Source organism: Linderina pennispora, assembly GCF_002104995.1.
Source record: "Linderina pennispora strain ATCC 12442 chromosome Unknown DL89scaffold_1, whole genome shotgun sequence".
NCBI lineage: Eukaryota > Fungi > Kickxellomycota > Kickxellomycetes > Kickxellales > Kickxellaceae > Linderina > Linderina pennispora.
The window spans coordinates 2,859,613-2,873,463 of NW_024468249.1; the positions used below are offsets into that span (position 1 = coordinate 2,859,613).

At 53.9% G+C, this 13,851-nt stretch overlaps 8 protein-coding genes across 8 annotated transcripts; 4 read left to right on the plus strand and 4 right to left on the minus strand.

Moving 5' to 3' along the window:
- Positions 1–534: 534 nt before the first annotated feature.
- Positions 535–1,561, plus strand: DL89DRAFT_23828 (uncharacterized protein). The gene has a single exon (XM_040884987.1). The coding sequence runs from the start codon at positions 794–796 to the stop codon at positions 1,463–1,465; it is 672 nt and encodes a 223-aa protein (XP_040748072.1). The 5' UTR covers positions 535–793; the 3' UTR covers positions 1,466–1,561.
- Positions 1,562–1,737: 176 nt separating this feature from the next.
- DL89DRAFT_23818 (P-loop containing nucleoside triphosphate hydrolase protein) lies at positions 1,738–2,999 on the plus strand. Its single transcript, XM_040884984.1, has one exon. The coding sequence runs from the start codon at positions 2,009–2,011 to the stop codon at positions 2,930–2,932; it is 924 nt and encodes a 307-aa protein (XP_040748073.1). The 5' UTR covers positions 1,738–2,008; the 3' UTR covers positions 2,933–2,999.
- Positions 3,000–3,523, minus strand: DL89DRAFT_23819 (uncharacterized protein). Its single transcript, XM_040884985.1, has one exon. It carries the CDS (start codon positions 3,352–3,354, stop codon positions 3,067–3,069), a length of 288 nt encoding a protein of 95 aa, XP_040748074.1. The 5' UTR covers positions 3,355–3,523; the 3' UTR covers positions 3,000–3,066.
- A 514-nt stretch (positions 3,524–4,037) lies between these two features.
- On the plus strand, positions 4,038–4,784 carry DL89DRAFT_209525 (DUF382-domain-containing protein; the record flags this gene model as incomplete). The annotated part of the gene is made up of 1 exon (XM_040884164.1): positions 4,038–4,784. A coding segment is annotated over one exon (747 nt), but the record flags the coding sequence as incomplete, so codon positions are not given.
- A 758-nt stretch (positions 4,785–5,542) lies between these two features.
- On the minus strand, positions 5,543–6,852 carry DL89DRAFT_264639 (WD40 repeat-like protein). Its single transcript, XM_040886331.1, has one exon. It carries the CDS (start codon positions 6,805–6,807, stop codon positions 5,596–5,598), a length of 1,212 nt encoding a protein of 403 aa, XP_040748076.1. The 5' UTR covers positions 6,808–6,852; the 3' UTR covers positions 5,543–5,595.
- Positions 6,853–7,018: 166 nt separating this feature from the next.
- Positions 7,019–7,498, minus strand: DL89DRAFT_23862 (uncharacterized protein). The gene has a single exon (XM_040884993.1). It carries the CDS (start codon positions 7,410–7,412, stop codon positions 7,092–7,094), a length of 321 nt encoding a protein of 106 aa, XP_040748077.1. The 5' UTR covers positions 7,413–7,498; the 3' UTR covers positions 7,019–7,091.
- A 10-nt stretch (positions 7,499–7,508) lies between these two features.
- DL89DRAFT_264641 (uncharacterized protein) lies at positions 7,509–9,080 on the minus strand. Its single transcript, XM_040886332.1, has 6 exons — positions 9,000–9,080; positions 8,868–8,967; positions 8,489–8,766; positions 8,338–8,438; positions 7,697–8,300; positions 7,509–7,671 (listed from the first exon to the last, which is right to left on the minus strand). The coding sequence occupies exons 1-6, from the start codon at positions 9,051–9,053 to the stop codon at positions 7,627–7,629; spliced, it is 1,182 nt and encodes a 393-aa protein (XP_040748078.1). The 5' UTR covers positions 9,054–9,080; the 3' UTR covers positions 7,509–7,626.
- Positions 9,081–10,198: 1,118 nt separating this feature from the next.
- Positions 10,199–13,097, plus strand: DL89DRAFT_264642 (subtilisin-like protein). The gene has a single exon (XM_040886333.1). It carries the CDS (start codon positions 10,369–10,371, stop codon positions 13,054–13,056), a length of 2,688 nt encoding a protein of 895 aa, XP_040748079.1. The 5' UTR covers positions 10,199–10,368; the 3' UTR covers positions 13,057–13,097.
- Positions 13,098–13,851: the final 754 nt, after the last annotated feature.

Here is a 13,851-nt window from a genome sequence, read left to right on the forward strand (position 1 = left end):
CAGCCGCCACAGCCACCGTTGATAAAACGGAAACAAAACAAGCGAGCTGCCCGCCACTTTGTTGAGGAGCCACTCTACATGAACTCTCAGCATTTCCAACTGGTAGGTTTGTTAGAGAAAAACCGAGATGATTTTTCTCCTGGGCGAGCTGTTGATTCTGGCCTACTTTTCACCTCCAGTGTGCAACAATATGTCCAGTCAAATCTGAACAACACTCTGTTCCATAGCAGGGGGCCCCGCACATCACCCAATCTTGTTCTATTTCGCCTTGCGTAACTGCTCGCTTTTTCTGTTCTATTTTGGTCCTTTCTGTGGCCTATTCGTGCCCCTCCTTCTCCTCCCTATTTGACGCCCTAGGGTGAGATAGTGTAGTTGCGCACCACCTTGCAAATCCCCCTTTCCATACATCCTTTTCGCTCCCATGTCTGCACCTCTGCTTTCTTTTGCATTGCCATGATAATGCCACTTTTGCGGCGACCAGGGGGTGGTGTTACGAAACAAGCGTCTTTTTTGCGTTGTCGATCCCCCGCCGCTACCTCTCCCCCTCCTGCTTTCCATGCTGCTATCAATCGGCGGTATATTGCACTCACACATGCTATTCACGAATCGCCCAAAGAAGGGACTCCCCAAACATATTGCCTTCATCATGCACGATAATAGTGGGAAGGGGGCAGTGGAGGGTGGAATGGCTTGTCTTAAAATGGGCAAACATGCTAATCCCTGAAAACAATGTGATGCATCTCCAATGTAGTTGCAGGACAGCACAAGCGAGCTCCTGCGCGGTCTTTCCAATATGTCTCGATACGCGGACGACGACCCCCTGTACTTTGAGCAGTTGCTGGGAGCTGCAGTGAACATGAAGCACGCGTTTGACCTGGGCCGGATGGACGTAATCAACGGGACAATCAAGCCACGCAACACGTCGCTCTGCCACGAATGCATCACAACCGTATCGTCCGTGTGGCGATCGGGGCCGGCGGGCCCGCGCACGCTCTGCAATGCCTGCGGCCTGCGCTACTACAAGCAGAACCAGCGCCGGGCGCTGGAGGCGAAGCGCCGCGAGCTGAAGGACCTTGATGCGGCGTCGTCTTTGGCGGCGCTGGGCAGTCTGGATGTGGCGGTGGTGAAGAAGCTTTTGATGACCGAGTGCGGCGGGCTGGCAGCTAAGGCCGAGCGCTCAGTGAAGCGCAAGAGCTCCGGGGCGTTGGAGGACGGGGAGCGGGCGGCTGGACGCAGGCGCCAGGGCAGCTTGCAGGCAGTGGAGGACGGGCAGCGAGGGGAGCGGCAGGTCACGCTGCCGAGCATTGCCAATCTGTGCGCGCCTGCGTTTGGCACGCTGGTGCCGCAGTCCCAGCCCTCGCAGCCCGCCGACATGCGCTTGCCGCCCATGTCGGCGTCTTTGCGCAACATCCTCGACGTGCCGGTCTCGTCGGCCAGATATATGCCGCACCACGGCAGCCAATAAACCCCAGGGGGACAGGAGATATTGTAGACATGAATCCCCTATCTACGCTAATATTGCAACCGAGCTAATCCCGCCGGCCGTTCAAAAATAGTTCTTTATTCTTTTCTTTAACTGGGCAGTGCACCTGTATGTCTTTTGCACACCCCCTTGCCCTCCTTTTTATTCTTGGTTTTGTCGGTATTTTTGTGTACTTTTACAAAATTCCCCTCTCATCTTGATGGTGCTGTCGCCTTTCTTCAAAAACATCCACTGTCAAGGCCAAGCCGTTCCTGCATTCCACAACATTGCAATAGCGCGTCACCCTACACCATCCATGCAGAATGCGAATACGCAATAATCTGCATGCCCTCCCCATCTATGCCCATACCACGTTTTTCTGGATATGTGGTGTCCCTCCCCAAAAGATCGTTTTTTGACTCGGGTGACATAACCATGCACAGCAATAAAACAGTTTAGGGGGGCGGATGATAATATACTTTGTTGTGAAAAAAGCGGTTTCCTATTTCGTGAATAGCACTTGCCTCCTTTTTTCTTTTTATTCGAATGCTTCCAGGAATGTCGAGTTTGGGCAAGGCTAGCGTCAGGGACCGGGTCAGCAAGTCTGGCGACTTCATTATTCGCAAGCTAGCGCAAAAGCGCGCCATCCCCAGCCGCCAGCCGCTGATCGTGGGCATCAACGGGCCACAGGGCTCAGGCAAAACCACTCTGGTGCGCGGGCTGGTGGCCTACCTGCAAGCGCGCAAAATCACGACAGTTGGATTCTCGCTCGATGACCTCTACCTGCCATACAAGCAGCAGGAGCAGCTGGCCTCGCAGCACCGCGACAACCCGCTGCTTAGGTTCCGCGGCCAGGCAGGCACGCACGACCACATGCTGGGGCATCAGACGCTCGAGGGGCTTTTGCGCGGGCAAGATACGCCAATTCCGCAGTATGACAAGAGCCTGAATGGCGGATACGGCGACCAGGTGGATCGGAGGCAGTGGGCGGTGGCGAAGCCCGTCGATGTCGTGCTGTTCGAGGGGTGGAATCTAGGGTTCCGCATGCTGGACAGGATGGAGTTTGCAAGGTTCCTTGGCAATGTGCGCGACTCAGACAGTCCGCTGTTCAAGCACTCGCGCAGCTTCACCGACGCCAACCTGGCTGAGATTAACGGGAATCTGGAGGCCTACGAGACGTCTTTGTATACGCTGATTGATGCATGGGTGTATATGCGCGTGTCCAATGTCGATGTTGTATATCGGTGGCGCAAGCAGCAGGAGGATGAGCTGGCAGCCTCCGGCAGGAGTTCGCTTTCGGACACGCAGCTGGAGGACTTTATCTCGAGGTTCATGCCTGGATACGAGATGGCGCTAGACAAGCTCGATAAGCACGGGTTCGTGTCGTCCGGGCTGCTTGGTGCGCCAAATACCTTGAGGATGCATCTGGACATCGACCGTAACGTTGTCGCCTTTGACCACAAGCTGTAAACCGGCTCCCTCCGTTTCTTTCGCAGCCTAGGATGGTTGTTCTTTTTTTAGACTTTGCGAATCCTCGGTGCCACCGGATAGTCCGAGTGATCCCGGAGGGGCGATTCCAAAACAATGTTGCTGCCTCGCTCTATTCACACGCATTCGCACATTCCGATTATTGTGTTACCTAGGTTTGATACTGCATCCCTACCCATCTTGCTGAGAAACAACAGAAAGCAATATGGTGATTGCGAGCAAGATCTGCCTGCGCATCCGCTCATTGGTGTTGAGCGGGAATGCAAACTGCCTCGAGGATGGCTACATGTACATTGAAGGCCGATTTTAGGGACTATGCTGAAACACGCTTCTAGGGCTTCGAGTATTCGCTCTGAAGACTTGCTTCTTGGCATATGCACGGGCAGAGCGGATGCCGACAGCATGTGCTATGAGCAGCAACGGCAGCAAAACAAAAACAATCTGCCAAAGCGACGAAAAAAATGGCTTCTTGGTCGGCTGAGGTGGGACGGATGCTCCAGGCATCTGGGACAATGAGGAGAGCTTGTGGTGTTCACCAAGCGGCAGCCTACAGATGAGCTGTCCGATGGGCTTGTCGCAGGAGCCGCTGGCCGGGAAAAGTTCTGGCCGCCAGTTCAAGTGCCCATAAAATGGATGATTTTCAAATCAAATAGTAGCGTGAGATTACGTTGTCTCGACTTTGCCACCAGTTTGCCAGCTTTAATTCATTGCTTGTTTCTATACACCCACACTACCCAGCAGCATGTCGTCTGTAGACGCCAAGGCCAACAACCGACCAGCACAGACCAGCAACAACAAGCGGCGGAAGAAGAAGTCGCGCAGGGAAAAGATTGCTGAGGCCGAGGCGCGCAGCCAGCGCCTGGCCGCACTGTACACAGCGACCGAACAGAAGGTGCCGAGCAATGTCCAAATCGAGTATATTGCCACTGACGAGCCTACGCTCGACAAGCCCGAGCTGGCTGCCTTTGCGGAGGTATTCGAGCATTTCAACGCCAATGCCGCAAAATCCTTTGGTGCTCAAATAGACGAGGAAGAAGAGGCATCCAGCGAGAAGGCAGCGCCGGTACAAAAGCACGACAGCATCGAAGAGACCATAGCTGGCGACGAAACCAGCGAGAGCGAGGCCGAAGAAGACGCTGCAGATCGAAAGGAGTCGCGGCGACAGCGCAAGCGCAATCGCATGTCGGTGGCCGAGCTCAAGCAGGCGGCGGCGCGGCCTGAGGTTGTTGAATGGACAGATATCAGTGCGCGCGACCCGCATCTGCTGGTGGCATTAAAGGCGCTGCGCAACACGGTTCCCGTGCCCGTGCACTGGGCGCAGAAGAAAAAGTATCTGCAGTACAAGCGCGGCATGGAGAAGCCGCCGTTCGAGCTGCCAGACTTCATCAAGGCCACAGGGATCATGGAGATGCGCGATGCGGCCAAGGAAAAGGAGGATGAGAAAACGGCGGGCGCCAGGGCGCGCGAGCGGATTCAGCCGAAAATGCACAAGCTGACGCTGGATTACCAGCGTCTCCACGACGCTTTTTTCAGGTTCCAGACGCCACCCAAGAACATGACTGGGCATGGCGACTTGTTTTACGAAGGGAAGGAGTCAGACACCTCGTATAGTTTTACGCCTGGGACGCTGTCAGATGGGCTGAGGCAGGCACTTAATGTGCCGCCGCTGGCACCACCGCCATGGCTGATCAATATGCAGAGGTTTGGTCCGCCGCCGTCCTACCCGAACCTGGTAATCCCTGGTCTCAATGCGCCAATTCCACAGGGTGCCCAGTGGGGCTACCACCCGGGCGGCTGGGGCAGGCCGCCTGTAGACGAGTTTGGTCGGCCGCTATACGGTGACGTGTTTGCCGCTGCTACGGGGGAGCCCGCTGTTCCGGTGCCGATGAAAACTGGCCCCAAGAAGCATTGGGGCGATCTGGAGGCTGGGTCGTCAGATGAAGAAGACAGCGAGAGCGAGGAGGATGAGGAGGATGAGGAGGCAGCCAGCGACGCCGCGGGCCAAGACGAAGAGGTGCCAGAAGAGGCTGCTAAACCGGAGCCAGTCGCCAGCACTTTGCCGTCTGGTCTCGAGACGCCCAGCGTTGTGCACACTCGCAAACCTGCACCGACTTCAACTAGCGATGCCGATCGCGATCTCTACACGGTGCTGAACGAACAGGCGGCGCAGCAGATGGGCGGACTGATGGGCTCGCAGTACACGTATGATGTAGGGGCAGCCTTTGACCCATCGAAGAAGGCAGCCAAGTCTGGCAGTGGACGTGCTGCGAAGCCCATGGACCGAGGTGTCGATGTCAGCCTGGACGCAGAGGAGCTCGATACCCTCGATCAGCAGAAGCTGCTGGCCAAGTATGAGGCTGCTGGTAGTACCACTGCTGGCCGAGGCGCCAGTGGCAACAGCAGACATGAGGATCTGCCAGATGCAGCGTCTGACCATGCCAAAGCTCAGACGCGCAAACGCAAGACGGCCGATGATGGTGGCAGTGCTTCGAAGCGCCGCAATAAAGAGTTCAAGTTCTGAAATCCACTGGTTCAATATAACTCACGCTCACATTGGTAGTCGGTTACCAGCGACGGCAATACGCCAATGCTGCCAGGTAGCGTATTCCGTGTATGGTTTATTTAAGCTTTTGCTTGTGGAGGGGCTACAACTCATCTAGGCCGTCCATGAGCTCGGCAAGCTCGCGCTCCTCATCCTCCGTGAGCATTGTCTCTGCCGCCTTCTTTTGCTGCTGCCTTAGCGCGGCTAGCTCAGGCGGCACATAGCTCATGCCGCCCTTGAAATCAATCACTTCCTTGATATCCCACACCCGCAAGGTCTCGTCCAGACTTGACGAGTAGAACAGACGGCCCTGCTGCCGCAAGCACACGACATCGTCGCTGTGTGCGTGGATCTCACGAATGAGCTCCGGTGCTCCGGCGCTCACACGCCACACGGAAATGTCGCCGCCACGCGTGCCAGTGATAACCACACCGGCCTGCATAACTGGCAACACCGACGTGACAAATGCCTTGTGCTGCATGGTTATATCGGGCTTCCGTGTGTCCATATCCCACCCGACCGCAGTCTTGTCTGCCGATGCCGTCCACAGCATGTTTTCGGAAACCTTGATGTCAAAAACGTTGGTTTTGTGGTGACCACGCTCGATCTCCCAGATCTCGTTGTCAACTTTGGCTGCCTGGCCTGTGCTGGCATCCCAGGCGCGGATCGATGCGTCTGAGCCCGTCGAATACAAGACAGATCCTGTGCTATCGAGGGCAATTGCATAGATCTGGCCAGTGTGGTCGCCCTTGATCGTCTTAAACGGACTGATCTCGACCGGACTCTCAGCAGCCGCATCAGTGAACAGCGTCTCAGGTAGTTTCCATATCATAACAGATTTGTCTGCCGATCCAGTGTACACCATAGGCAGTGTTGGGTGTGCAGCCATGCATTTGACAAAGTCAGCATGGCCAGCAAGCACTGCCACGACACGGGTTGGCTGGTCCACGCACCACACCTTAACGGTCTTATCCCACGACGCCGAGAGCGCAATGCGCGAGCCGCCGACAGTGTATTTTTCGCTGAGTAGTGCCACTGCAGTCACCGGACCTGTGTGCTTGACCTGTTGTTGTTTCTGGCATTCCTTGGTCGTCAAGTTGGCTACAGCTGCTTTGTGACTGGCCAGCGCAAGCACAGCAGTCTGATCGGCAATAGCAAAGCTGAGAATCCGTCCTGGTGCCTTGACAGGGTTGCCGAGTTTCTGCCGAATAGGGTCGCGCTCCTTTGCCTCCTTGGCCTGGATCGCGTCTATCTGCTCGTCCGACAGGAACAAATTCCTATGGTCGGTTGTGGTGTTGGCGCCGGGGAATCCCATCTGGAAATTAGTGTTGTGGTTTTTAGAAAATGTGTTGGCAGTGGAGAGAGCGAGGAATCATTCATAAGCACTCCAACCCGCCCAGCGCAAATATCAACAAGCCGCATTCTGAGATCAGCCGTCGGATTTGGGATCACAGGAGATCTAGTGCATTTTTCTTTAGTAGAATATCTTCTGTAAATGACGTCTATGTTGGCCACCCATGCGCGCTGTCTACTGCCAGCTGTTGCCCCTCTCATCGGAGTCCACAGTAATAACAAATAAGGCAGCTATGTCGCATAAACCTACATCCACGCACAGACCCTGCATGTCTTTGATACCAAATTCTGGACCTTGCCTACATTCTGCATAACAGCACCCACAGTCTTTTTTAAAATGTCTTTCGGAGGTGGGTTCCCCGGCCTAGGCGGCCAAGGTGGCCAAGGTGGCCAAGGCGGCCAGACCAACAACACACTCCCGTCAATCCCGAATATCATCTCGGGCCTGATGGGGAACAGCACCGTTACGCCATTCGTGGACTTTGTCGAATGTATCGTCGAGCATGTCAGAGAGGCGCGCGAGGAAGGGGCAAATATTCCAGATCGAGCGGTCATGCTGATCATCATTCTGACACGCCTTGCAACCCAGATCCCAGGCGTCAGCCAAATGCTTCAACAGTTCATGGGCAATGGTTGAGGCTGCCCGGTATGTGGGTCGGATATCCACTACTCAGCGGCTCTCGACATTACTCTTCCACAAAACTCGTAAGATAGAAACACATCTGCCGAATAAACTATATTTAGATATACAGGGCGTTTGCATCCATATACAGGGATTCTGTTACAGAGCGCTGCGCTGACCGATTCTGCGGATGGCCATGATCTGCTTCTGCCCATGCGTATGCACCGACCTCAGTACCCATGCGATCCTCGGCTTCCTCCAGGGAGCATGTATCACGCAATTGAATGAGCCGCTTGATTGCGTGCGGCAAGAGCACCTCATGGTTAAATCCCACTACAAGGTTGCCAGATTGCACCGTGGTTGCGGGACGGCGTGCTTGCTTCGCTGACTCTGGTATTTTTGTAGGCATCATCTCAGCCAGATCGCCGAGTGCTGCCTTTGGAGGTGTTTTGAACCATTTGCCCAGCAGTCGGCCGATAAAGTCAAATTCGAGGCCATTCAAATGCCCTCTGCGCACACGCGACATAAGCTGTCTCTTTTTTACTCTGTCCCCTCCAAAGAAAATACCCAGACGGTCCTCGGTCTTAGACAGCTCAGCAACATTGTCCATCGGGCAACTATGCAAGTCGTCCAGGAAGCCCCTGACCTTCTCCAGATCGCTGACAAGGTAATCGAAAGTCTTTAGGTCATCCTCAAACTCCTGGTCAATGTCTGCACTCTCCAGCTCTGCTTTACATCCACTTGGCTCAGCCTCTGCAGGTATGTCTCCTATAAGCTGAAGCACGCCTAGATCGCACGTATAGAATCCTGATTCATACTGTGTAAAGATGCGCCTGCGGTCCACTTGTGCCACTGTAGCCATCAAAAAACTCCACTCTAAACCGATGCTCGCCTACTCGCGATGTGATGCGTGCTGGATAATACTTACGCAGGTAGTACGCCATCACAAGCTCACCCGGTATCTGCAGTGACTGGAGAGCATCAGTCATCAGTACCAGCAAGGTTTCTGTATACACGGTACATCTGACTTTGCCTTGCCTAACGATACACGCTTGCGCTTGCGGCCTTTTTTGTGCTTGTTCGCCTTATTGAGCTCAGCAGAGTGGGGGGTTGAAGCATGGGCATTCTGCTGCTGCCTGCTTACGACTGGCGTTTTCAGCAGCGAGAGGGCGTCCGGGAACTCGCTGTCGCTGGCAGAATCGAGGCTCAGCGTATCATCGGTTAATGACCCGGCAGTCCGCTTCGCTGATAGTGGTGCGCTTGTCGTTGTTGTTGCACTCTGCGCTTTCCGCAGTATACCTAGAATGAGATTAGCAAATAAGCGAGGTACGGGCTTGACTCAAGTGAATTCCGCTAGTGGCTGTGCACTGCGATAAAACGCGTAGGCGTTGAGTGCAGACTTTGCTGATGCGTGTACCTCTTGGGGGTAGTCATAGGGTTCTGCTCTATGTGCAGGGCTGCTGGCGCTTCTGCTGGCAGATAGGTAGCTTCTTGTCCATGCTGTCGCCTCCTGGTCCTGAATTGGCATGGACTGGCGCTGGTTTATTGTCAGTGGATGTGGAATTGTCATCGTGAACAGCAACCATTGCGAAATGCAAGAAAAAGGCACCAACATAAAGCAAAGCGTCCCGTTCTCGCACCTCAGTGACGTATCTGCTTCTGGCTCACCACTGGATTTTTATCATGCAAAATGGACAAGGGACAACTAATCGGCTGAGTGGCTGATCATCGATTACAGACCAAGCAGGCTCTGTGCCTGCTGTGCATAGGAAGGCCATTCAGGACGTGCCGAAACGATGGCAAGCATAGAAGATCGATCAAGAATGTTGCAGTGGGAGAGGCTGGTGGGCGCCTGCTAGTGGTGGAGAGGGACCATGCCGTAGCGGTCTTGGGTGGACATCACGGATCGTCGGATCCACAGTGTCCCCACGATCCCTGCCGTCCTATCCCCCATCTTGATAGAAGCCTGCTGCATATCACATGCTTGCGACAGGTTCAAATGGTCCTGGTCTGCTCCTTTTGCAGGGATAGGCTATGGCCACCTACGTTTCAGCAAGCGGGTTTCCCACGAACTGTTGTGCCGGAACATCCGCTGCTGCAGTTTGTAGACCATTTGCTTATGCGCACTCCGATGTCTGTGGGAGCGCAGCGATGAAGGAGAAGCAGGCTTGGAGTCTACAAGAATCTTACCTTGCTAGATGCAGTCTTGAGGCTAAATGAGCCTTTTTCTCCTAGCAAATCTGAGCACATGGAGGTGGATGGCCAGGTTTCGTCGTAGACTTTGCAGTGGTCTTGGGTTCGCTGATCATACATGCCACGAAGAAAATGGGGGATATGAGAGACAAGCAGGGGATCTACAGTGTTTATATGATGGCTCTGGACGGAGGCTGTAACATGTGGATCATTTGCTGGTTTTAGGGAGTTTGTGAAATTTTGTTCATGTATGAAAGGGCAACGAAAAAAGGTGTTGGGAGTTGCATTCGGAAACATTTGCGTAGCTGAGGGGGCATGGCTCTTCAAATTCCCGGCTCACATGGGTGATGGGCATTGAGACATCCTATTCGAAGACGAGCACTTGATTTATTGTTCTCTATTCCCGACTAGCCCGGCCAGTCTGAGCTGTGAGGCTGTGCGGCACAAGCACACAATTGCGAACTGCATGTGGAGGGTGGTCCTGGTATAAAGCAGCTATTGTTTGCAACCATTTCTTCTTTTACCTAACTTCCTACCACCGCCTCCTCGTACCACCGCCTCCTTCTACTCCCACGACCTCCTAGCGCACACCCTGCCTCTTCTCTTTCGGCTTGCCCTTTTCTCTCCTATACCTTGAACCCCTCCCACTAGCATCCTACCCGGTTTTGATATAGCTCGTCCCTTTCCCCCAACTTCGACTTTCCACTCATGAAATTTACCTCAAGCATTCTCTTGCTGACATTTGTCTGCTTGAGCCAGCCGTCCGCGCATGCCGCGGGCGTAGACATCCAGGCTGCTATCCAGAAGGTAATGCAGTATCCGAGTGGCGTAAATGTTAAGGCAGGCTCCTATATTGTCGAGCTCGATGGCACTCCCGGCAACACCAACATCCAGGCAATCACCAACAGTGTCGCTTCCAGCTTTACATCTAACTTTGCGCCCTCGGCCCCCAAATTCACCATTGGAAAGCACTTCACAGAGCTATTCAATGGCTTTACTTTGCATGCCAACAAGGACTTTGATCCGATCCAGATTGCCTCAATCCCAGGAGTCAAGCGTGTATGGCCGAACCGTATTCGCAAACTGCAGTATCAGGCATCGCCAACAAACATCACATATCCGTACCTGCATCATGCTACTGGGGTTGATGCTGTTGTGCAGAACCTCGGGTTCACTGGAAAGGGCGTCAAGATCGGTGTTATTGACAGCGGCGTCGATTTCAACCATCCCGAACTCGGCAACTGCTGGAAGACCTTTGGCTGTATGTGGCAGTTCGGTGCTGATCTTGTTGGAGACGACTTTAACCCGAACGACCCAGTCCCTGTTGTCAAGCCTGGGCCACACCCAATGGATTGCATGGGCCACGGAACTCACGTTGCTGGCATCATCGCTGGCCAAGGACCTCAAGTGATTGGTGTTGCTCAAGATGCCACCATGGGCATGTATCGCGTGTTTGGCTGTCCCAAGAATGGCACCGAGCCGACCACATCGGACGAATTCATCATTGCCGGAGTTGAGGCTGCTTACAAGGAAGGCGCCGACATTATCTCGCTGTCGCTGGGCGGCGGTGGCTGGCCCGAGGACCCAACATCAGTTGCCTGCTCAAACATGGTCAAGAAGGGTATCATCGTCGTTGTGGCCAATGGCAATGACGGCGACGCTGGTCTGTTCACTGCTGGATCTCCGGGGCTCGGTCATGGCGTAATCAGCGTTGGATCAGTCGACAATTGGAACATAACCGGGAATGCCATTGACGTGGTATCAGGTGCTGGCACCAAGAAGTTGCTGGCATCGACGCCAGCAAACGGAGATTTTCCGTTTGTCTTTGAAAACAATGTGCCACTGGTCACCGTCGTCGACTCTGCAAACAGCAAGCTGGGCTGCGCCACGATCAGCCAGGACCTGAAGGGCAAGGTTGCGCTTATCCAGCGTGGCAATTGCACGTTCAACGAGAAAGCAGCAAATGCCCAGGCTGCTGGGGCAGCTGGAGTAATCGTCTACAACAACGCACCTGGTATGATGAGTCCATCGGTTACGGACCCCAGCGTTACTATTCCGGTTGTTATCATTACTCAAGAAGACGGCGCGTATGCTGTCAGTGCCTTGGCCAGCGGGAATGTTACTGTTAAGGCGCCCAAGAGCAACGTTGCCACAGTACCTGCTACGACCGGTGGCGAGATGTCAGATTTCAGCTCGTATGGTCCGTCACCGGAGCTGGATATCGCACCTATTGTTTCCGCTCCTGGCGGCAACATCTATTCGACATATCCGCTGAAACTTGGCGGCTACATATCAATGTCTGGAACCTCAATGGCCACACCGTACATCTCGGGTACTGCTGCTCTGTTCAAGCAAGCACATCCGAAATACAGTGTCGACCAACTACGCCAGGCCCTTTCTACTACTGCCAAGCCTCGCAGCGACAAGACCACTGGCAAGAACATCCACCCGTACTGGAGCGGCAGCGGCCTGGTCAACATCTTTGACGCTATCAATTCGCGTGTTGAGTTTTCGCCGTCAGCGCTTGCGCTCAACAACACCATGAGTGGGCCGCTCAGCTCTGTGTTTGGCTCAATGATGGGGTACTTCCCTCGCTGGTCTGTACGCAGAGTGTCGATCAAGAACACCGACCCACATAAGGCGGCCCGCATCTCCTTCAGCAACTCTGTTGCAGACTCACTCACACCATGGGCGGCTGATGGTACGTTCAACCCGAAACCTCGTGTTTGGCCTGCAGACACAACGGCTCAGACTGGCTGGAGCACTATGCCCCAGGCATATGCACCTGAACTTCACAGTAACAACCTGGTTGGTCCTGGCCAGACACGCAATATTGCTGTTGTAATCACTGCCCCGTATGGCCTGAAGGACTCTGAGCGCTGGTTCTACGGCGGATTCCTGAACTTCACCATGTCCTGGGGTGACAAGTCCAATGGTGCCTCTTCATTTGTTATTCCATATGCTGGGTTTAACGGCAACTATCGCCAGCTTGATGTGCTTGCTGACCCATCCGAGGGATTCCCACTGCTAGCCGATGCAAGCGGCAATGTAACCACAGCACCTGTCACTGAAAAGACCCCACAGGTCTTCAACTTCCGTCTTGAGCTTCCATCACGCCTTGTCTCAATCACGCTGCAAGATTCAAAGAAGAAGACGATGGGGTATCTTCCAGGCGGCTACCTTGAGTACGTCTCGCGCAACCTGCAGACCCCAGAAACCTTCATGTACTCGGCTGTGGCCAACGGCACAGTATTCAAGGATACGCTGATGACCCAGCGGGTGAAGGTCCCTGCTGGCCAGTACCAGATCAATCTGAATGCACTTCGTCCGCTCGGAAACCCCAAGAACCCCAAGGACTACCAGGCTTGGATATCACCTGCGATCTCATTTGCGTAAGCTGTATTTTACATGGCAATAAACAAGCATGAGCATGGTGTGCGTTTCAAATGAAAATACCCGAAGACCATGATCGAGTTTGCATTGGCCGACCAACACTTGCTCGTGGGAAACGGAGCTGAGCAGACCGGCAGCAAGTGCCGGAATCGCCTACTGGGCACCTGAACATCTCTTGGATTAGCACCAGGCAAAAACAGGTATTGCTGCCTTCGATTTTCAGACAAAACAACCACACATGGTCAAACAAAAAGGTGAAATCGTGTTTTTGGCAACCCATCGATGGGCATGCCCTCGTTTCTGAAATTGGAGGAGTAAAGTGATCATGAGAACTTTGCCCATGTTTTGGCCACGTATTTCTGCAGCCTATTGATAACAGCCGAGGTGCGCCTACAAACAGGCAACTTGTGTTTGTGCTCTGGGCCTGGGGGTACAGCCGGATATTCCAGCTCGGCATATTTATTTTTGAGGGACAATTTGCGGCAGCAATTATATATTGCTGCACTCATAAAGCCCGCCTCAAGCATTTTTATTATCGAATTGCAATATTGCAGGACTATCGGTGCACGAATATTCACATTCATGCGCCCTGTGGTCCCTTCTAATGGAACCAGTTTCATGCAGCCCGTGAAGAGACCGCTCACTGTGGGAAAGAACTGTGAGAGCAGAATGGGCTGCTTGTCTAGGGACTGCGGGGACAGCTGACTGGCAGGCTTGATGATCCAACGCAGGGAATCTTCTGTGCTCCAAGCACATATGCATGGCTCGCCAAAACCAGGTAGAATGTTGCGAGAGCCC